We start from the raw sequence: 24,589 nt of genomic DNA, 5'->3' as shown, positions 1-24,589 counted from the left end.
GCCATCTATGAACCTGTCCTGGAAACACAAGTTCTAGATAGAGAGTTGAACTCGTCTTTAAAATATAGTTGAAGAGGTATGGGGGTGGGAAATTGCTTATTTATTAATTTACTTACGGAAATATCGGAGATGTAGAAAAATTAGACAAAGATTCACATATAAATGTTTATCACAGTGTTATTGTTTACAATTGCATAAATTGAGAACGTTTCAATTTTAAACAGAAGAGATAAAGTTACACTCCATTTCCTGGAAAGTGGAAAAGCTATTCTTCATATGGCAAGTAGAAATTGTGTTTTAAAAATATTCGATAGCACTGGAAAGGGCTCAGATTATACCATTCATTGACCAAAAGCAGGAAACATAGTTATACATATTATTATACTTTTAATAATACATATTATAATTTTAAATAAGTTCATGTGGAAAACAGATTGGAAGGAAAAGCATCAAGTGTTCATTGCAGGCTTGTGGGTAATTTTAAATTTTAATTCTTACCCCTATCTGTACTTTCTAGATTTTTATAATGATCGATATTTTTGTAATCAGAAACAAGCATAATTATAGTTGAGAGATAGAGAAGATAATGAAACAAATTTATGTTACACATTTGTTTACAAAATAGCATTCACAACTTCTCCAGGTAGAGAGGGGCAAAACCAAACCAAAAGTAAACTAAACAAAACACCAGGATTTAAATAAGTTGCTCTTATTTTTTCTTGAGTTATGGAAGGCATTTTTTCCCCACAGAAAATGAAGAAAATAAATTTTTTTTTCTTTCCTTTACTCTGTGGAAAATTTTCTGCCAGTTGGGAACCTTGACTTTAGTTCATCTAAAAGTGAAGACGAATAGATTAAAAATACTTTATATCATGTGATCACAGTTAAAACTGAAAGAATTTCAACTTGAAAAAGCAATTTTAAAATCCAATTATTGTTATTACTTGTTTAGTATCAATTATCTGTGGTTTCATATATTTCTTAAGTCAAGAACTAAAATGGAGATAGGAAAAGAAACTACTTAGTACCTCTGGCTATTTTCAAAGCTGGGGTCACCTCTTAAAATTTCTGTCTTCAAACTTGTGGATTTTATCTACTCGGTATTGTGAATTAAAATCAGAAACAATTGAAAAGTCAGTGCAGACTACACTCTTTAATGCAATGCATTTGACAATACATACATACGTGTGTGTGTGTGTATATATTTTTTTACATACATATATGTCTAGGAGTGTTGGTGGAGATTCTTACAGTAATGTAGACTGATGTTTTGTAGATAAGTTTTATATTCAAGACGTTGTCTGATCTATTAATCATCTAATATATGAAGTCTTTGACAGTGTTAGGTAATCAAATAAAAAAAAAGATAGACCCATTATGTCATCTTTTTCATACATATTTATCTTAGTGAGACTTAAAACTCTTAATATTAGATATTTTATTCCTACAATTTCCCACCTCCCCCATTTATCCCTACTTATATTTAAATGTGTGCAATTTAAAAGAGTGTTCTGATATTTATCCAAATCTTTATTTTTCTTGGTAAAAAGTTAACAGACTTTGCATCATTTCACTTATTTAATCTTTTCATATAAGGCTGGCAGCCCCAGATTCTCTATAGAAGGCACTGCTCTTCAGTCACACCTCATATATCTGGCGTTATGGGGAAATAAGATTTCCACATGATTGAATTTTCCAGATAATTCAGCTGAGTTCGGTGTGCTTGTGCTGAGTGCCTACGATGGGGCAAGCACAGGGGATACAAGGCCGAGTAAATAAGATCTCAAAAGCTCATAGCCTGAGGGCCAGGGGCTGCGGTGGGCCTGCCGCACACGGACTTTAATAACTGTAATGCAATGTGCTAAGTACTATGATGTAAGTATGTACTAAGTGTTGTAGAAATACAAATGAAGGGAAAATTAATTCTTCATGGAGGGTGAGGGACCTTAGAGGAAGCCAATGAGAGGAGTTTACCCTTGAGTTGGACATTTCAAGATGAGTGAGAACTAGAGAGAGACAGAGACAGAAAGAGAGAGAGAGGTGTATCCTAGAAAAAATATTCCTAAGCATTAAAATGTTTAAATGGTGGCCAGCCCAGTGGCATAGTGGTTAAGTTGGCTGCTCCACTTCAGCAGCCCGGGGTTCACTGTTTCGGATCCCAGGCGCAGACCTACACGCCGCTCATCAAGCCATGCTGTGGAGGTGTCCCACATACAAAATAGAGGAAGATTTGCATGAATGTTAGCTCAGGGACAAACTTCTTCACCAAAAAAAAAAAAAAAAAGTTTGAATGTATAAAGAATTAAATAACATGTATAAAATTATCAATGCCAGTATGACTACTACCAAGAATAGTCGCCAGCACTTATCCATTTAACTGGCACTCACCATGTGTCTGGTGCTGTGCTAAGAGCTTTACTTGAATTAATTTTTTCACAAATATATATATTTATATATTCCCCAAAGAAAATGTGCTATATATACTTCAACCTTTTCCTAATGTTCTGCTATGAATATAAATTTCTGTACTCCATTGTAAAAACATTTTAAGCTAGCCTGCTTGATGTCATTAGCCACCTTCGTGACTTGGATATATTTAGTTAAGCTGTCATCATTCCAGTTCACAGTCAGCTTCATATTTACATCATCTTCCCCGTCCTGCTTCTCTAAGATTTGTGATTCTTCTGTGGACGTACTTCAGAATGTGCATTGACAGTCTCCACTCAGGAAGATTTCATGGGCTCTTGAGCAATGTAGCAGAGCAGGACACTGGGATTGTCGACGACATTTTCTCTAAGTATATAGGACAGTACATAGGCACAGCTTGCATTTCTCAACTGGGGTGATTTGGCCCCCAGGTGACATTTAGCAATGTCTGGAGACATTTTTTTTTTTGTGAGGAAGATCAGCCCTGAGCTAACATCCATGCTAATCCTCCTCTTTTTGCTGAGGAAGACCGGCCCTGAGCTAACATCTATTGCCAATCCTCCTCTTTTTTTTTCCCTTTTTCTCCCCAAAGCCCCAGTAGATAGTTGTATGTCATAGTTCCACATCCTTCTAGTTGCTGTACGTGGGATGCCGCCTCAGCATGGCTGGACAAGCGGTGCGTCAGTGCGCACCCAGGATCCTAACCCAGGCCACCAATAGCGGAGCGCACACACCCGACCACTAAGCCGTGGGGCCGGTCCCCTGGAGACATTTTTGGTTGTCACAATTGGTAAGGGTAGGGGGATGGGGTGCTACTGGCATCTGTTGGGTAGAAATGCTGGAGTAGTGATGTGGTAGGGCTGCTACTAAACCTTCTTCAATGGAGAGGACAGTTCCTCCACCCAATAAAGAATGACCTGATCCCAAACGTCTACAATGCTGAGGTTGAGAAATCCTGCTCTGTTTGAAGGTTTTCTTTGACTATTTCATATTTTGTGTCACAAGAGTCATAGCATGGAAGAGCTCTTAGAAACTTGCACCGGGTACATCGTCTATTCATTAGGCGGCATGAAAAGTGGTTGGACTATCTATGTAATAGTCTCACTTTGTTTCTTGTTGAATGAGGAGATCGTTTGTATACATATATACATCCAGTGGCGCATGTTTAGATTTCTCTGCAGGCGAAAAATAAGGGATGATGTAATGTCAGGAAGCCTGCTAAACATTAATAATATCTTGACAATTAAAAAAAATTCTGCAGAGACAAGTGATTGAATTTTTATAGTGGGAATTCAACTTCTTTTTCAATTTTTTACCATGCTTGTCATTCATGTTCATCTAATACTACTATTTTACTGATTTGCTATTGACCCATCTGTACCTTTTAAATGTAAATACAGCATTGAATCAGATATTCTGAAAACTGCTACTCTGTGAGATTTATGTCATTTTGTTATTTCACATTTATTTTGGGAGAAAAAATAATTACCATTTGAAAATATGAGTCAGCTAACAAAAATTCTAACACTTTTAAGCTAAAGGTGCTCATGAGAGAAACTTTGATGTTATAAACTCAGAGAATATCATTTATTAATTTGTAGTCCTTTGTTAATGTTTTCTGTACATCAGGTTCCTTAAATGGTCTGGTGATATTTATGTCAAACACCCAGAGAAAGTTGTATGCTTTCTCCTTGTGGCCATCATTACATTTTTACTAGCCTTGATAAGCTATTCCAAGACAAAAGGAGATGGAAGGAGGTGGGATAGTTAGAGTAGAAATTTTGGGGAAAGTGGAGATGTCACTGCGGACTGTAAGGTTCATGCCTCATGGAAATAGAGTTGTATTGCAACTTTTTCTTTTTGGAATTTATCTGTGTATCTTCCAGACGATTTCCCAAAGCTTTTCTTGGCCAAGTTTAGTGCTACTTGGCTAGACAGTAGAATGATTATGCTCTTGGTAACTGTTTCGTCTCTCTCTCTCTCTCAATATATATAAAATATATGTGTATACACACATACGCACATATGCACACATATATATGGTGGAAACTAACAATCTGAAGAATACTTCTCTTTCATTTTATCTTTTATTGGTGATTCTATAAATAATTTTACTTCCTTTTGATAAATTTTCAACTTAATTATTTTCATCTAATTGACTTTAGGGACAAAGGTTCAATATGGGTTATATGTATCAAGAAATGTTACTAAAGTTAAAGAAAATAAATGAATTCCTGTATCCAAAATTTATCAGTACAGGTTATTAAAGAATCTTTATAGTAATAATTGCATAGATCACTTCTGACCCTAATTATGCCATCAAACATAGTACGTGTAAATTATATACACGCTTACACGCCATAAATGTGTTTTGGTAGGAAAAAAGCAATTATAGTAATTTGCATAGCATTTTTATTTTTGTATCCTGTTATCCCTGCAATAGATTTATGAGGTGGATATTATTTTAATCTTCATTTAAAGAAGAAGAAACAGTGGCCGGCCTGGTGGCATGGTGGTTAAGTTCACATGCTCTGCTTCAGCAGCCCAGGGTTTGCAGGTTAGGATCCCGGGCACGTGCATATGCACCGCTTATCAAACAATGCTGTGGCAGGCATCCCACATATAGGGTAGAGGAAGATGGGCATGGATGTTAGCCCAGGGCCAATCTTCCTCAGCAAAAAGAGGAGGATTGGCAACCAATGTTAGCTCAGGGATAATCTTCCTCACCAAAAAAAAAAAAAAAAAGAAGAAGAAGAAGAAACAGAAGTTCAGAAAGAGGACTTAAAAGACATTATTTTTTCTAATACTAAGCAAAGCGTAAGTATAGCAAGTCATTGTTGAAATTAAGCAGATACTAACTCCACCTATAACTATGATTCTTTTCTTTGTAAAGGTAGACTTATAATGAGGCTCTTAAGAGGACCCATGAGTCCTACACCTTCTGCTCGAGTAATAAGATCCAATAAGAAATGTTTGTTAATCATGTTTATTTATTTATTTATTTATTTATTTTTGTGAGGAAGATCAGCCCTGAGCTAACATCCGATGCCAATCCTCCTCTTTTTTCTGAGGAAGACTGGCCCTGAGCTAACATCCGTGCCCATCTTCCTCTACTTTATATGGGATGCCACCACAGCATGGCTCGACAAGCAGTGCGTTGGTGAGCACCCGGGATCCGAATCGGCAAACCCTGGGCTGCCGCAGCGGAGTGCACGCACTTAAACACTTGCGCCACCGGGCCTCCCCTGTTAATCATGTTTAGAAACAAGCAAGCGAACTTATTTGTCACAAGTTTATGATACAGTATCCTTGATAAAACAGATTTCAGCAAGAGATGAACGGGGGTCCCATCCAAGGACTTAGCCAAGGCATGTTAGTTTACCCAATTCCCCTTGCTAAGAAGTGATTTAATTGATAAAGAAGTTTTACATGTGAACTCCAAGGATAGTGTTATAGAGAGGTAACAAAGCATATGCTTATTCTGGAAGATTTTCAGTGTTGTCCATTCAATTTCTTCTTGTGCTGAAATAATGTGAGATTCTGTCTCCTAAATACAAATTTAAATGTGTCCTATAAATATCCCCATGTTTCTTACATTAACTAAAAATTCCTTTATTTGATTCTGTTTGTTCCTCTTGCCCCAAATTCTACACTATCTCTCTTGTCCATATCTTAGCCAAGCTCACTGATATAAAATTTTGCTTTAAATCCTTTCACTTTCTTATATTTTATTCACCCCTCAACCCACTGCAATTTGATTCCCATAACTCTGCTCTAGTGATCATCCACCAACAGCCTTGCTACCAAATCTTACAGACACATTTTCATTCTTCCTGTTCTTCTCAGCATTTGATATTGCTGATTACCTCCTGTTTAATATGTGAAATATTCTGACTAGGGAAGTATATTAGTTTCTTAGGGCTACTGTAACAAATTACCAAAAGGATGGATGGCTTAGTATAAAATTATTAAATTCTCTCACAGTGCTGGAGGCTAGAAGTCCAAAATCAAGGTGTTGGTAGGGCCAGTAATACTCCCTTCAAAACCTCTAGGGGAGGATCCTTTCTTGCCTCTTCCAGCTTCTGGTAGGTGCAGAAGTTCTTTGGCTTGTGTCAACATAATTCCCATTTCTGCCTCTGTCTTCATAAGGCTGCCTTCCCTCTGTGTGTTTCCGTCTCTGTGTCTCTTCTCCTCTTCTTATAAGGAGAGCAGTCATATTGGATTAGGGCCCACTAGACCTCATCTTAACTTGATTACAACTGCAAAGACTCTATTTCCAAATAAGATCACAATCACAGGTGGCAGGGATTAAGACTTCAACATATCTTTTTGGAGGCCACAATTCAACACATACCAGGGAGTAGGTCAGTTAGTGTTGGATAAGAGAAATAGAACCACCATGGGAAATAAGGGATTTATTACAATGGTTTGACTCTTTTGCAATTGTGGGAACTGGTTAAACCGTTTACGTAAGGCTGTTGCTTCTGCATCTGGGGACCGGCCTAAAGTTTGTAGCACAGACAACTGGGAAAGAAAATGGATGTGGAGTAGGAGAGAACAAGAAGAATTAGAACCTGGGAGGATAAACGGGAACCCCAAGGACAAACTGGAACCTATTCCACCTCTCAAACTCCAACTTCAGTGATGTGGGTGACCTGCAGGGGAAGCCGGTGCACTTCACACGAGCCCACATACCCCTTGCTCAGGATGTGGAGACGCTGAAGGACTTGAGATCCAGTGGACGCTGGAAGAGCTGCAGGTGCAGCTGTTCTCCACCACAAGGTGAGCCAGCAGATCAGCCACAAAGTGTGTGAGTGGTGGGAAAGCCTGGCACTTGACCAATCTTCTGAGCATAAACGAGGCTGCTGCTTCACCTCTGCTCCTGCACAGGTTTCTCATGTGGCTAACCTTAACACAGAACCAAGCAGGGAAGAGAATTCTGGGATTTTTGGTTCCGGTTTAACTAACTTGACAAAGTATAAAGCCACAGCAGTCCACGCCTGTTAACTTGGCACGGATATACATCTTTTATCACCGTTCATACTTTCCAAAATATATAATAGTAAAATAATTCTGCTGCCTTTTTATCCATCTTTGAATGTTGTTCATTTCTTTTCTAGCTGAGTCACATCCTTCCTTTGATATCCTGTAACTTCAATACTGAAATGTGAGGTTAGCTACTATCAAAACTACTTATACTAGATGGTAGGCAGATGGGGAAGGGAAGAAAAAGAGAATTGGTTAATATGTATAAAAATACATTAATATCAAAATAAGGAAGTAATACTCATAACTATTACAACCCTCATTTTGCCACTTCGCACATGGGTTGTAGCTGCTATTTGTAACTTCCTTTTTCCACTACGCAAGCCATATCCTCTTTGTTTTCAGCAAGCACGATGGCTGGTCGTTGAGCAAGGTAAACCAAACATTTATTCTTAAAGTGTCTGGGCCATTAGCAATAGTGCCTGCATTGAGCGGTAGTTTCCCATTGACTTTTATCATACGACATGGGAGTACTAAGAGGTGTTCCAGTGATCTCTTGTATTTGAGACTTACTCCTCCTTTCCCATGTTGTGGTAGTACCAACCTAGTTTCTTCTTGATATGTAGGATCAATCATCCCACATTTTACACTAGCCTGTTGATTAGCTTGTTGATTCACTAGCACAAGGAACCCAAAATGACCATGTGGATGTCTCAACTTCTAATTTAATGGAAACATTGGCAAGGCCACTAGTGACAGCATTCCACTGTTGGAGACTAAGAGCTATGAACAAACAGAGCCCAATATCTTGAGACCCAGCAGCAAAAATTTTGCTAATTGGATCAGGTAGAGTGAGCGCCAGGAGCCACTCCTTTTTCTACCCCTTGATTTCCAGATTCATGAGGGATATGGCTATGAGATAAATAGTCCAAATTGGTTGCTGATTTAGGTCATATAAAACTTCCTGAAGGTATTAGTCCATTTGCACAAGATATTGACACCCAACTGGTGGCATAACTGAGTCTTCAAAAGGCCACTGTCCTATCAGGTCACCTGCCTTAAGGTGATGAGAAACATGATAAGACCACTGAATTCCATGAGCATGAGCCCATTCTGCACTTCATTTGCTGTTAAATGAGTTTCTTGATCAGAAGCAATATTGTGTGGAATTCCAGGACAGTGAATAAAGTATTCTGTAAGTTCATGGATAGTGATTTTGGCAGAAACCTCAAGGGCAGAGAAGGAAAATTCATATCCAGAGGACCTATTCCAGTGAGAAAAAAATATTGCCCTTCCATGATGTAAGTGGTCCAATATAATCAACCAAACACAAGGTTGCTGTCTAATCCCTCTGAGGGATGATGCTGTAAGGATTTATTGTAGGGATTTGACCTTATGCAATTGTGGAAGGTAGTTAAACAGTCTATGTAAGGCTGTTGCTCTGCATCTGATGCTGGGCCTAAGGTTCTCAGGACAGACAAGAAAGAAAGGTGGATGTGAGTTGGGGGAAACAAGGACAAAGCAGAACCTGTGAGGATGATCTGGAACCCATGAGGACAAACTGGAACCTATCTCTAAGCCTCCAACTTCAAGATACAGGTGATTTCCCAGATATCAGATCCTTCCTCGTAGATGTGCTACATGCCTGCTTCTGGATTCAGAGGAACTGAATAAAGAGATTCAGTAGGATCTGAAGGAGCTGCAGGCCCAGCTGCTGCCGCACACCAATAAGATGAACCAACAGTATATCTAAGCTGCAATAACGCTTGATCATACAGAAGTCTTCCAGGCATAAATATGGTTACTGCTTCACTTCCCCTTTCCAAATCTTACCCAAATTTCTATTGTGGCCAACCCCAGTCCAGAAACTTACAGGGTAGTTCCAGCTTAGTTAAATTAATATAGTGTAAAATCATTACAGGGAGTCAATAAATGTTAAATTGAAAGAGTGAATAAATGAATGGATGGATTTATGAAATGTCTCAGGTCACCCCTTGGCTCCATTTCTGCCCATCTTGTTTTAGGCTGGTGGTTCAGCTCAACCTTTTAGTATTCCAATCCAAAAACCAATGATCTTTCAGTACAAGGAGAACAATTAAAGTATGGTTTGGGATTAAAGGGAGCTGCCATGATATAAAAGTGTTCTGAAAATGAAATATGGAAACCTGGTTTCTGGTCCTCCAATGGCTAAACCATGGGAAATAATTTGATTTCTCTTTAAATTTTCTCATGAACAAAATACCAGTTTGGCTAAGTAATTTATATCCCACTTAATTCTAGTATTCTGTGGTTTATTTTGGTCACTTTCAGAGTTGGAATCCCAGACTAGCTGATTTCACATCAGACATTCTTGGTCATAATTTTTATTTTAGTCCTATAATGAGAATACTTCATTTATTCATCTGTATAGACAGTAGAGAAAGTTCAAGTTTCAAACATCCCAAACTACATACATAGTGTGCTACTAGGCCTGTTTGTGTACTGTATATGCCTGATTATAAGGAGAACACATAATCATGATATGATCATATAAAAATGATATCCATTTTATCTGAGTAAAAGATCAAAAAAATTAGAGGAGGAAACTGAATATTTATAATGGATTTGTTTACAGACATAGATATATAATGAATGTAGTTAAATAGTAAAAAAAATAGTTTATGAACATAATTATGTATACATATTTTAATCATATGTTATAGAAAATAGTATAGTCACATTCCGTGTTTCACTCTCAAAATATGTATGTGTAAACTTTCTTCAAGCTTTTCACATGCATGTTTGATATGTAAAACATGTCATGTCATGTCTATCTCTGTAGCCATATTTTGAATCATATATCACAGTATTACCAAGTATATCATCTTCAGGTCCATGTGTGTTGTTTGAAGAATAGCATGTTTTGAATCTGTGTATGATGCTGTCATTGGAGATACTGTGTTATCAGAAGCACCAGTACCTACGTGGTTCTTGTTATTGTTGTTTGTTTGTTTTTTAGGACTTGCTAGATGGATAAATGTTATATCCATAATGCAACCTCTGACTCTATGCTTATATAAGTGATTTTAAGAAAGTGATTTACGAAGACAGCCAATAGTTGGATTTCCAAGACAATATTCCCAGGAATAATTACTAAATTTCCTTATGTCTTCTTTTTTTCTGCCTCTCCGTATCCTCTCCTCCCTGCTCCCCCCCATTCTGCTCCTTCCTCTATGCTTCTTCCTCCTTTCTTCTTTCCTTGTAAGCAATTCTATCAGCTAACATCTATAAGCATCCAAAAATAACATCGATTGAGGTCATTTGAAGATAATGTGCCTCCCCAAATAATACCTTCCCAAACTTCACAATTAAGCAATTTAAAGCCATCCATATTATGACAGACCATGTAACAATTCAACCATAGTTAGCCTCTCATCCAGATTGATATTCAGATTATGTTACATTTGGTCTTCACAAAATCTTTTAAGGCAGGGTTTTCTTTTATTTCTAAGATAAAATAAAAGGCTTTCTTTTATTTCTAAAAAGAAAAATAGAAATTTTAGTAATTGTGATTATTTTCATCAATATAAATTTACTTTCACATATTTGATTTTGAAAACATTTCAGTAGTGATAATTGCTATAATTTTTATACATGGGGACACTGAGGCTGAGGAATCCCTTAATTGTTCAATTCTCTGTCTGATCCCCGAATCCTTGTTTATTTCATTACAATACACTGATGTTTATACAAAGATAATAAAAATTAAGTTTTAGCTCTTCCATTGTCATATTCTTAGATATACTGACTCAGTTTTCTCATTCCACCAATCTGTATTTTCAGATGAGTTGTAAGAATGATGATAACTCCAATTTTGTTGAATTTTGTCTCCTGCTCCTCAGTCCTTAGTGAAGTACCTGTCCTTCTGGTATTTTGAGACTCCCAAGTCACGTCTACAAAACTCTTTTGTCTCTCAATAAAATAAAAAGCACTCTTGCAAATCCGTTATCTACAAGCCCACCAATTTCCCATGACTAGACACGTTTAAACTTCTGGTTATGATCAAAGTAAGATCTGCTCAAATGTATTTGTACTGTAGAAATGTATCTACACATATACATGTTATTTTTTACCTTTGAGTAACTATATTTTTCTATATATTTTGTATTCAATAAGTCTATCTGCATGCTGCAAATGCTTTATCTGTTAAATATGACTCTGTGTTTAACAACTGCATGATGACTTCGTTTAGCTGTATAAGAAATTATTATTCTAATCTATGGCATAGTCAAGACAAATGTTCAAATTCTATCTGAAAAAGAAAATAGAAATGTTAGTAATTATGAATTATTTTCATCAATATAAATTTACTGTCACATATTAGTTTTTGAAAACATTTCAGTGTAGATGATTGCTATAATGTCAACAAATGCAGATCATTCACCTCCAGGATTATTTGTGCCATTTTAAAAAATATTTTTAAATAGCATTATGGGTTGAATTGTGTTCCCTTCTCTCTCGCAATTCATAGGTTGAGGTCTTAGCCTCCAGTACCTCAGAATGTGACCTTATTTGGAGGTAGGGTCTTTAAAGCGATAATTAAGTTAAAATGAGGTCAGAGTGAGCCTAAGAGTGAGCCTTAATCCAATATGACTGCCGTCCTTATAAAAGGGGGAATTGGAACACAGAGACACACATAAAGGGAAGATGATACAAAGAGACAAGGAGAAGATGGCCATCTACAAACCAAGGAGACAGACTAAAGATCTTTCCCTCACAACCCTCAAAGGAACCCATCCTGCTAACACCTTGATTTTGGACTTCCAGCCTCCAGAACTATGAGACAATAAATTTCTGTTGTTTAAGCCACCCAATCTGTGGTACTTTGTTATGGCAGCCTTAGGAAACTAACACCATACCATTCTGAAATATTTGCTTGCATACACCCATGTAAATAGACTTTATTTCCTTTGCTAGAATTCAGATTTTCATTTTAGTTTCATTCTTATAATTGTACAAAATATACAGGAATTATATTATGGATTAATTTCTGCTATAAATAAATATCTTTTTCTACATATATATTTTCTCTCTACTGCATTCCTTTTAAATGCATTAATATTTTAAATTTTCTTTTATTAGATATTGTAAGAATTTCTATAAAAAAAGTCAGGTACAAAGGGTAAGACAGGGCAATTTTAACAAGTTTATTTTATACTGTTCATAGGAAATATTTAGTATTTCTACTCTTTCCAGTGATATAAGTGCCATTTTTTAGTGGAGTAATTTTATACTTCAAAAGAAATCACATCTAACTTTCTACAGAATGGGTGGGAATTTATTTTTAAGATACTGTTATGAAATGTGCTACATGAGGGAAAATCACAGAATTGTTACTTTCGTGATTATTAGTAATAATAGACTTGATTCTCCCACAGCATATTCTGTTGTCTGTAGGTAATGCAGAAGAGCTTGTTATATAAAAGAAGAGAGGAGAAATTAAAGAATAGAAGTTATCAGTCAAAAATAAAATAGCTTTACTCAAGAATAGGAAACCATGGAGCTCATGAAAGCAATTGAACCTTCATAACTTTTCAGAGGTGAATAGAAGTATATGGATTTCTCAAACCATACTATTTGCCTAGATTTATCTTCCAATCAATTGCGATTTGCATCACTGAAGTTCAGATATTTAGGGCTTGCTTGAATTCTTTGGCTGGCGTTTTTTCTAAATATATCCATTAAGGTGGAACCCTTTTCCTTATAGATATACTTGAAAGTTTTGAGACTTGAACGTGGATAGTTTGGGGATTTTTTTTCTGGAAAAATAGCACAATTTAAAAATAATAGAAACTATCACCTAGATAACTACCTAAAGATAGTTGTTAACTAGTTGGAATTGCTCTCAAAATTTGCCTCTTTGTTCTTTTTTGTTTTTCAAGTGTTTATTTATATTATTCCAAGGGATGGCATTATAAGCTTTGCAGCGTTTATTAGAACATTTTTACCATATTTCAAATGAAAGCATCATTGAAAGCAGGGTAACTTTCCCAAGTTACAGGGTGATTCCTTCTTCTGTATAAGGAGCTAATAATGTGAGTAAGTTAGTTCCAAGATTACAGTCTAAAGGATATTTACCAAATATCTCAAAATTTTAAGGGTAATTTGTATTTTCTTGGATTCTGTTTATGTGGTGGGTTTTCCAATTTAAGAGGAAGAGGGAAAATTTGATTGACATTCCATCACACTGTGAATATAACGGGTGCTTAAAATTCAGATGGGGACTAATTGAATCTTTTCATTGTGTTGCAGTATATGCTTGTCATGTTTGCAGTATTTCAAACTGAGTCCTCTATGGGATATGAAAAAGTGTCTGCAACTTTTCATAGCCAATGAAACACTTGGTAAACACTATGATTAATATCGTGAAGGAGAATGAAAGTTTCATAGTTTGGAGTAGGGTAGCTGGATGATTTAATTGATCATAATACATTTATTTTAATTTCTCTAGGTTAATGGAAGAATGGCATAAATCAAGTTAAAATAAAGAAATGACGATGTAGCTTCTAAAATATTGACTGAGATTCTTCACTTCTATTAAAAATAGTTCAATTTTCAAGTATAATAGAGTATTTTTTCTAAAGAAATAATATATATGCATAATTCAAAATTTGCTTTATATGTTTTGTAAGAGACCTTTGAAGTGACCTCAGAAGCAGATAGACGGCAAATGCATTAGAACAGTATTTAACATAGCTTATTATGACGTAGCTCTGATTTTCCTCATATGAGTAATATGTTCTTAAACACATTCAGCACAGTATAAAAGATCATAAAAATGCATAATAGTGTATTTCTATTCTACTTTGAAGGAGTTCCAATGTTTTGCCATTAACCTATCTCAGCCTCAATTTCAACAACATAAGACAGCTATTGTAAAGAATAAATGTTAGAAATATGTAGCATTTAGCTCAAAGGCTGCCTATAGTAAGGAAATAAATAAAATAATTCATTATAATTCAACAAATATTCATACATTTGTAAATTTAATGCTAAGATTAAGATCGATAAATGTTAATAACAGTAACACTGTGGAGATTATCCTGAAACATACAAGATCATATTCATAGCCATTACTGTCCGCAGGGCACTTATGCATGCAGAAGATGTTACAGCAAGTGACAGTAGATCTGTGGCTGGGATTTATGGGATATATCCTTTAATCCAGTGGTGTACCATGTGACCCTCTCTTGACCTTTGGTATCCATAAAATAGTTATGTAACAAAAATGGAAAACGAAATACAAATATGTATATAATGAAAATGGAGAACTATCTCTAAAACGGATGCTTGCATCACATCCTGCCTGTGCTCCATGCCTTTACGAATCCATATTCATTCCAACTGGGGAGAAGCTACGTTCACTTCCATCTCTATTCAGTTTAATCCTATCAGTGAACTTGCCAGTGAGGGCTACTTACACATAGCGGTTTCGGGGAGCGCTGCTCGTCAGAGACCACATCAGGACCACTAAGTCAGCCTGTACAGACCAGTGAAGAGCAGGAAAATGGAAATTACTTTCAGATATTACTAATCGGCACCAGGTTTGGGTTGGGAGCCTCGCAGTAAAACGTTCTGTATCTTATTACTCATCACTTGAGTCACTTGTTCCCCTTGTTCTTTAATTAATTCCTGTTATTTTAAAGAGTGCTTGAGGAATGTTTTCACTTACGTATAGGAAATGATGATCTTTGTTTAAACCTTTAACTTTGTTTGTTCTTCTTCTCCATAGGGATGCAGATCTGTTCCTCTTAGACACGAGAAAGGCCCACGCTTTAGATGTGGGTTGGCTTGTCTTTGATATCACTGTGACCAGCAATCATTGGGTGATTAATCCACAGAACAATTTGGGCTTACAGCTCTGTGCAGAAACAGGAGATGGTAAGCGCTGAATTTCATATGTTTTTTGTGGCACTGGTTTTGACACATTGAGAGTTACAGCCTTTGTCTGATTTAACCAATATGTGTTTTATACTTACGAGACGCAACATAGCGAATTCCACAGGATAGTACAATATATTAATTAGTTAATTGATTTACGAACATATTTACTCAACACATGTTTATTGTTAGGCTCTGTGGTGGGGGTGGAGGGGGTGAAGAAGAAGTGGGTACTATTCTTGCTCTCAAGGAGTGTTTAGTCTAGTATTGAAGACCTGTATACAAACAAGTACCACTACAGTAAAAGGAAACTGTATACAAAGTACTATGGATCTGCGTCTTGATTGTGGTGGTGGTTACACAACTATATAATTTGTAAAAACCTATAGAACCGTACATTGAAAAAGCATGAATATTATTATATGCAAGTTATATCTCAAAACCTCACTAAAAAAAGAACAAAGAAATATACATATGTTTAAAAGGTGCTAGGGAAACAGACAAAGGAGCTGCCAATGACACAAGGGGGAAGAGACGATGGGGATGGAACAAAAGTCACGAAAAACTGCAGAAAATAATATCAAGTTACATCTTCACCTATTGTAATATTTGGTCAAAGACAACAGCTTCAGGATCACCTTTGGAGGAGTCCGTAGGAAATCTTCATTTTTAAGATGCTCTAGAAGTTTTCTTTCTTTCTCATACGCTCGCAAGTAATCATTGAGCAACTATGTGCTGTGTGCTTGGCCTGATGCTAGAGATAAAATATGAGCAAATGCAGGGGTGGCTTCCTGAGGCTTGCAGTGGAGTGAGGTCCAAGGTAGTAGTCACGTAATATTATGGAATGCGTGTCACTACACATTGAGAAGAGTCTGATGGACTTCTAAGTATACGAGCTACAATCTTAAAGATCAGGAAGATGTGATAAGGAGAAGTTAGGGGGCAGGCATTTCAGACAAATGGAACAGAATTTGCAAAGACTGTGGTGAGAGGGGTCTTGGCACATTCAATCAAGAGGCCAGGGAAGCCAAGGCCAATTTGTTCAGAGCTTTGTTGTCTTTTGATCGCTCAAAGAGTCCAAAAATCTTAAATTTAAATCAGAACTTCCAGGTCCTTTAAAATTATAATTGTGATGACAGGCGGATAGAACATAATTTATTTAATGATTTGTTATCTTGATTAGTACTTTTTAAATATTTAGAAATAGACCAAGTGGGCCTACATTATGCTCTTGCCCGACACTCTGCAAATGTTAGGGCCAGCTTAGGGAGGGTAGTTTTTAAAGGGATGATTAGTTAGAGAACATGCCTTATTTAAGTTTTATTGCCTTTGGTTTTTCGCAGGATCAGGCGACAAAAACATTAGCCCTAGAGTCTGCTCACTCATTCCTCCTCGCTGTATTACACTAAAGCCTTGCTTAATAAACCGTAAAGTTAAGTAAAAGTTGAGTCTGTCTTGAGTCTCTTTCAAGGGTTTCATTACTATAAGCAATAGGACTTCACAGTGGTGTTGTTTTATCTACAACCACATCCACAGCCTAAGAATAATACCATAACCAATGTTGTTACTCCAAGAATTGTGTATATGGAATGAGGTTGACAGGCTCAGATTAAATATATTCCAGAGTTAGTCTAGTGAAAGTTTCATGTGCCTCAGATCTTGAGCTAGAAAAAGACAATTCTTAGCGAAAAGGTTATAGATAAGTTTCATTTTCCCCCCAAATCCAAACTTTTCCATAGATTTTAATTATAATGCTGAATTTGAAAGTTTTTTATAAACAATTCAAATATTTTGAATTATAGGTTATTTTCCAATTATGGCTTTGAGATTATCATTAAAGATTTTCAAAGTTCAAGCTTTATAAATGTAGACTGAGAAAAGCACATATTTAAATAATCTTCCAAGAATTCCTACAATGTTAAACTACTGTACATTTATGGTCAGAAATGGGACTGGGAAATCGGCACTGTGGGGGTGAGCCAGTTGTTTCTTCCCTGGTATGTGGCCCAAACAAGAAAAATTAAATTAGTGGTATGTGCTTCTCCCAGTCTTCTCCTTGGGGATATGCTTGAAATGTCTAACTAAACAACTCAAGAGATCTGTGAAATATGATCAGCCTGTTTCCTTTTAATTCCCTCCCACCTCCCCCTACTTGAAAATTCTGAAATTTCTCTCTTTGGCTTTTCACTCTTTCTCTTGTATTGGTTCTCTTTCCTTTACTATCTATAAGATTTAACTTCTATCTTGCTCTCATATGATCTTTTTCTCCCCAAGAACTCCTTTATACTTTGAGTTTCCACTCTCTCCTTGATTTATTTCTGTTATATTTTAGGGGTAATTTTACTTTAAATTACTGTTGTATTATTTATGGGTTTTTTTTTTTTTGAGCCTAAATTAAACTAACATTTCACTTTTTTCAAAGGTTTCCAAATCCTTTAAAAGTTAGGTTTGAGAAAAGCAGCCTTTTGTTGCTTTTCTTTTTCTCTTTAATATTGTCTAATATGAAAATATTAAAAGGGTTAAATATGCTAGGCAAGCTGGCTTATTGCCTTTAAGCAATACTTAAAACAGATTTTAACCAGAGGTAGAGCGTATACATAGCATTGAAAAGCAAGTGACCCTTCCGGTACCGCAGTTTTATTAACTGCAACCTCATGGAACATTTACATGTGACGTTTCTCTGTAAATGTGAATAATCAGATGCTTCAGCTTATTACTGCTTCGTTCGTTGTTACTGCTGATGTTTTCGATGTGATATTGCGATATTGCTTCAAACAGAGCAGACAGACCATCTTTTATTTGAAATAATGGAAAAGTAATTGGAAGTCATGAAAGGATGATACTCAGGAAAGCATGCTTTCACATTCATTTGCTGATTATTCATTTATACATTTGTTCAACACAAAATGATTGACTACCTATATATGCAAGACGATATGTTAAAGAACGTAACGTGAGATACAGACATATGTAGCTAAGTTTAGAAAGAATAAAGTGCCCTAAATGCTAAAAATAGTGATACAATCAAGACTCTATAGGAAACCAGAAGAGAGATGGTTAAGTCAAAATGGGACAGAGCCAAAAGGACCATGGTCTTGGTGGCTTTTAAGCTAGGTCAGCTGGATAAGATTTCAAGAAATGGAGATGAGGTGTGAGGGTGTTGTGGGGGTATATGGAGTGGTGGTGGGAATAGGAGCAGAGAATCCATTCCTGGATGAGGAAACAATGTGAGTAAATGCATAGAACGGCAAATGGCATGGTACAGTCTAGAAAAAGTCAATAGTCCAGAATTGACCAGAGCAACTTTCATGTATTAAATATGATTACAGATGCTGTTAGGAAAGTGATTTGGAGACAAATCATGGCAGGGACATGAAACCTCACTTATGTATAATATATATTCTTGTAGCTTGATCATACGTCATAAAAGAAGTGGACTTGCTGCTTTAATTAATCACAGTAATACCATCATGATTACATGTTTGAATGAGTATCCATTTCATGAGGTCATGGGATGTGTGTTTCTCATTCACAGTTGTACCCTCAGTACTTGGTACAATGTAGGTTGTAGGTGTTAAAGACGTCTTAAATGACCATGGAATGAGTTTGTGATTTAAAAGGCCCTTACAGACCATCTGCCACTGAACAGGTAACTCCTAAGAAGATATTCCCAACTGTGATTTTCGGGTGATTATTAACTGAACCAGTTTGGTGTAACTTGGGAACAGAGTTTTATACCGCAAACCACAGTGCAGAAGTTAAAATAGTTTCAATCGTAAGGTGAGGAGAAAGTCAGTGATGTGTAGTATTAAATTTTGCTTATCCTACCCCTGCAAAGAAAAAATAGCAGAGAGGCCTAAATATATTTTGGAACTCAAAAGACTGTTGAAATCAAAAGTAGCATTATGATTCCTCAGAGGACTTGTGGAAAATATGTCAGTTTGTGAAATGTGCTTTTTAGAAATTTGACAAATGAACTGTCAAGGACTTGGCAGCAGAGTTTAAAGATATCCTATTGACATTTTTTCCTGCAGAATAGATAATTCTCTGAGCTCCATCTATTTGTTTCAGCAAAATGAAGTGAACATATGAGCAAGCAAACAAGAAAGAAACATTGCTGCTTCTTAATGGCCAAATCTAGAGATTCCAGACAAGTGGTTGTATCCAATTGTGCAAAATCAAAGTTCTCAAGCACTCTCTCATGGTGGTTAATAGACTTTTATGAGAAAATAGGTACTCTTTTTTTTAATAGTAAATTAGTAGGCTTAGGTCTCTCATAATTTATTATAAGATTTTCGGTTCCCTAAATTATAAAGATACATTAATTATCTGACTTATTAAGTCTTTATTAAAATTGCTAATAAACCTATGGTAATTATTATCCTTTATACATATATGCACACAGAGTTTATTACACAGATAGCAATTTAATCTAGCTGTTAAGACTTGGGGTTTTCCCCCCAAACACTATAATTTTCCCATTGTTTGATGCTTTATATACTTTAAACCTTCCAAGTAAATTAATTTTTTTTCTAACTTGGTTTTATAGAATAATTTAGAGATGGAAAAACAAAGATAGTATTTTTGGGTTCATTAGAATGTCTTTTAAAAAACCCTATGCTTTCAGACATTTTAGGTTTGGCAATCCTCAGAATGAATTTTGCCAATGACTTTTTTCCTTTCTATTCAAACCCACTTATACGTCAAGGAAAATTCAATCCGTATGTTTCTGATTCATTTGTATTCAAGTCATCAAAATGTTGTTTTGTCAGAGTACTGTTTAACGTCCAAGAAACATTATAAGGTTCTTTTTTTAATAAGACTGTAAAATCCATTTTTCTTCGAACAAAGTTGTGGCATAATTTCCAAGTATCAAGGTAAAAATTCAGATTTAAAGTCAGAGATTTCAAAGTTTCACTAAATTTTGTAGCCAAATCAAGAAAAATAGATTCAGAAGTATTAAACTATCAAATTAGATTCCATTATAATTGATGCTTAAATATAAGATAAAGAAATTTATAGTTATTGCTGTAGGTAACTTAGAAAAGTTTTGATACTTAATTTAAGTAAGGAGGATAAATAAATAGAATAGCTAGCTCCTTCTGGAAATACAAAGTCTAAGAAGAAATCATTAGGCAAACTAGATTCAGATCTTGTCTCTGACATAATAACCTATATTTTAGCCATAGCATCAATAAAATTAGTGTAATAGCAATTACCTTAGAAGGACAGTGTGAGGCTGTATTGGATGATAGTACCTGGCATGTGGTCAGACAGGAATAAAATAAAGGTCTTTATGCTGAATTGGACTAGAAAATGCACAGAGACTTTTCACTTACTTCAAGTGGCACTGCTTTAATTTAGGATCAGGTCTTTTATTGTGGAGGTTGTACAGATGACTTAAGGGAGTTTTAGATACATTCACAAATGATAGTCCATTGGAGAAAGGTAAGATTATTCATGTATGTTCTTAAATTTTGAGTTGGCAGCACAGTGTATAGATGGTTATTAGACTCATGTCTAATACCTTTGGTTGATAAAACGATTATTGATAGGAAACTTTTAAATTTATTCCAATCTAGGGTATGAAGCCAAGAGAAATAAACATTCAGAGATATATGTCATGATCAATTGATTGCTTATATTGGTTAGTTATTTATAGGTACCAGAGAATATCAAATTATTAGTACTTAATGTGGTAGTTTTCTTGAGTCCCATCCATTTTATTCCTAGAAAAAATAACATAGTTATTTTGGGGATAATTAATTGTGTCAATGAATATAAGGGAAACAAGTTTCTTGTCACTCACTGGGGCTGTACATAGGGATAATTGATTAAAGGCTAGCCTGCATTACCATCAGAAAAATTTTCCAACCCAGAGATGTCTGCGTGTAAATTACTAGTGTTTGCCTTAGTAAACCTATTAGCAAGCCTGATGCATCAAGATGGCTTCTTAAAAAGATTGTAGAATTACAAGCAGTATTTTAGTATTCCTAGCACACATGGTTAAAGAAATAGTGATAGTCTTTGCTCAAGAGTGGGGGCCCAAGAGTTCCTAATATATGTTGTGCTGATATTTATAAAAAATTGCATAAAGTCCCCACTATATAAATGACATTTCTTATAAAATAATCAGAAAGTTGAAGATACCTTATGAATTCATTGGAAGAACATCAGAGCAGAGCTCCTTGAAAGTCAAGGAAATAAACCATTGCAATTGTTGCCTCCTTCTCAGATTATCACCCATGCAGCTGTATTTCCCAGACATTGTAAAGGGGTAAAGTTATAGCCTTTTTCTGCTTGTTGGTACACGAGAGTTTTCTCTATTCCGTTTTTAGAAATCATACGTATCAGAGCCTTTCTGAAAGCACCAACAATTTCATCCTCTTTTATTTTGACCAACGTTATTTTGCAAGCTTAAAAAAGTCTTAACTTTAGTTATTAGTATGATTAAATTGAAAGTGTGTATTTTTAAATTTTTATTACCCAGGGTTTTGCCTTGCTCTCTACTCTTCAACTTGTAGGAGTTTTATTGTTCATTCCTGGAAATTGACAACTGCTACAACTATGTTAATAAGAAGGAATGGGATTAATCATTTTTTTATACCACCTTGAGATGTTTTTTATTGCTATTGTTCCTTACTGTACAGCATAATTGAACATACTGATAAAAATTTTCTTCAAAATCGCCATATCCTGTGATATCTTTTAAATATTCTGTGTTAAAAAAAGCAGATTTTTCAAAAATTCCATGACGTCTTTTGAATTACAGAATATATATTCCTAATTAGAAAAATATATATTCTAGTATCTAAAGTCCTCCTGTCATTATATGTTAAACAAATGTACAAGTTACTAACTTGATTTTTTTTTTACCTTTACTAAATGTGAGCGTGTTTGTGTGGGAGAGATGAGTTCTTAATGTAATATCTGCTTAAATTTAATAAGTCCTGGAATCTGCTGTTTTTAAATAGAAGTATCTGGTTAAATAAGTTTGTTGTATTATTCTTAGGATCCCGAAGACAGTCATTTTTACCTCAGGGGAAAAATCTCCAAATTAAGCCCCGTCTTGTCAGATGACTATTTATCTGTGTCAAGGGTCAGATGATCTATGTGGCTGGTTAATCTGAATATCAGCTGACATAGTGCTAATAAGTAGCAGAAGAAATTCAGAGATCAAGGGTGATATTTTTCTTTTCGTCCTGCTGTTTTGACTACAGTTTCTCATTATTATTTATCTAAGTTCAAAAAGTTGAATTATGTCCACTTATCAGAGGATCTTTTAAACATTTTAAGATTTGATAATATTCTCTTCCCTTATCTGAACTTTATCTTATAGAGCAATTAAGTCATTTTTGTTCATAAAACCATATGGCTCCCTTTTGCTGAATTTACGGTGATGACAATTGGTTTCAAATAAATAAATGAGAGAGTCTCCTCGTCCAAGAAACTGCAAGAATCACATATTTTGCTAAATGTTCACAAAGAAAAAAGGAACGTATACTCCTACGATTTGTTCTAGGTAAATATTAGTCTAAATGAAGTAGTCCCTTATGTAGTGCTTCACGTTAAGGATAATTGAGCAGACTTGCTTGACTTTTGGATGAATATTTAAGGATAAATTAGGAGGATAGTTGAAGAACAGTTATCTTCAAATATTTAAATAAATAAAATGAATACGTAAAGTTGAACTCTTCCCCATAGTCCAGAAATTAAATCAATGTGCAAAAAGGGCCGATTTAAGACACAAGGAAAAAAGTGCCTAAGAAATGGCAGTTAATGGCTATGTTTGTACTGTGAGGGAATGAGCTACACGTGACTGGAAGAATTCACCAGGTATTTGACCTTTTTTCTAGGGAGATAATTTCTCAGGTAATTTTAACACATAAGCATATATTTACACGTTAAAAATTACACGTGGATAAATATTGTACTCAGGGAGGGTACAATGAATAGAAATGTACCATTTTAAAGGAGCCTGGTATTAAATAGTTACTTTCAAACCAAAACTCAAGATATATATAATCAGAGGTAGAGAAACTGGTAAAGAGAAGCAAGAAATGTCAGATACCCCATGAATTTTCTTTTGGGATAAGCGCGTGCGCGCCTGTGTGTGTGTGTGTGTGTGTGTGTGTGTTTGTGTAGAGGGGGAGTACCCAGGCATAAACACATTCTCAAGTAATCATGTGAGGGATCAGATATAAATTCATAGTTGAAAATCTGCAATGATTAAGGTATCTAGAAAGCTCTTGTTATAGCATTTAGTAGGATTATATTTTCTTTAAGTGCCAGGGTGTTTTCCAGAATCGTAACGAAACATAAAACTTAAACATTTTATAGTGGCTTCTGTTTCTATCATATTTCTATAGAATTTCAAAAACATTAAAATACAAATTAATTTATGGCAATGCATTTGTTTCTAAAAATCATTTTTTTAATGAATCAAGCCATGGAGAGGTCTTTAAAAGATGTCTAAAAGAAACAATTGCATTGGTTATATTATGTGAATGATTCAGAAAAGCTTCCATTGAGAAGAATTCCTGTGTCTTTATGGTAAAAATGACTAGATTTCTACTGAAAATAAATATGACATAGATTTCCCTTAGGGTTTAAAATCAGCATTTGTTAATTTTCCAAACCCATGTAAGCTGTGACCTATGGGTTTTCTAACTCATGTAATGTCTTAAAGCACATCAGAGAACATAAATCTTTCCTGTATGCTTTAGATTTGTGCCATTTTCCCACTGCATAAAAATGAGTGAAATCATCAATATGCCTTTCATGGCTGGAGTAGCTAAACGTAAATATTGGAGGACTGTTAAATTTCTACTTTGTTCAACCCAAAATCTTATTAATTCTCTTATTATTCATGTAAGATTTTCATAAACTATACTTTACGTATTTTCAAACTCACTCTATTTATCAAAACTTTATTTTCTGTCTATATAAATATCTGCTTTTTATACCCTGACTTTGGCAGTACTTCTTACCAACATCGATTCTTCTTCCCTGCTAATATTTCATATTTTTTAGTTCTTCATGATTAATCCAAGTTTTACTTCTTAGGTACATCATTAGTTCATGTTTAATAAGCATTCAAATCATGTATTTGCTGTGATGGTCAATCGAAATAATATTAATAACTAATGGAAACTAACATTGACTGAGAACTTACTAAATGCCGGGTATTTTGCTAAGCTCTTGAAATGGAATGTCTGCTTTATTTTCACTATAATTATCCCATTTTGTACATGAG

At 35.3% G+C, this 24,589-nt stretch overlaps 1 protein-coding gene across 1 annotated transcript in view; it reads left to right on the top strand.

Annotated features, from left to right (window-relative positions):
• Positions 1-24,589, top strand: part of BMP5 (bone morphogenetic protein 5) — a 110,782-nt gene that overhangs the window by 57,717 nt on the left and 28,476 nt on the right. The window contains exon 3 of the mRNA XM_004424002.3: positions 15,185-15,333. Within this exon, the coding sequence (XP_004424059.1) occupies positions 15,185-15,333 (149 nt within the window). The remainder of the gene's footprint in view (positions 1-15,184; positions 15,334-24,589) is intronic.

This window comes from Ceratotherium simum, chromosome 13 (assembly GCF_057802395.1).
Source record: "Ceratotherium simum simum isolate JZ-2026a chromosome 13, ASM5780239v1, whole genome shotgun sequence".
Classification (NCBI taxonomy): Eukaryota; Metazoa; Chordata; class Mammalia; order Perissodactyla; family Rhinocerotidae; genus Ceratotherium; species Ceratotherium simum.
This window is presented reverse-complemented; position numbering and strand designations above follow the sequence as displayed.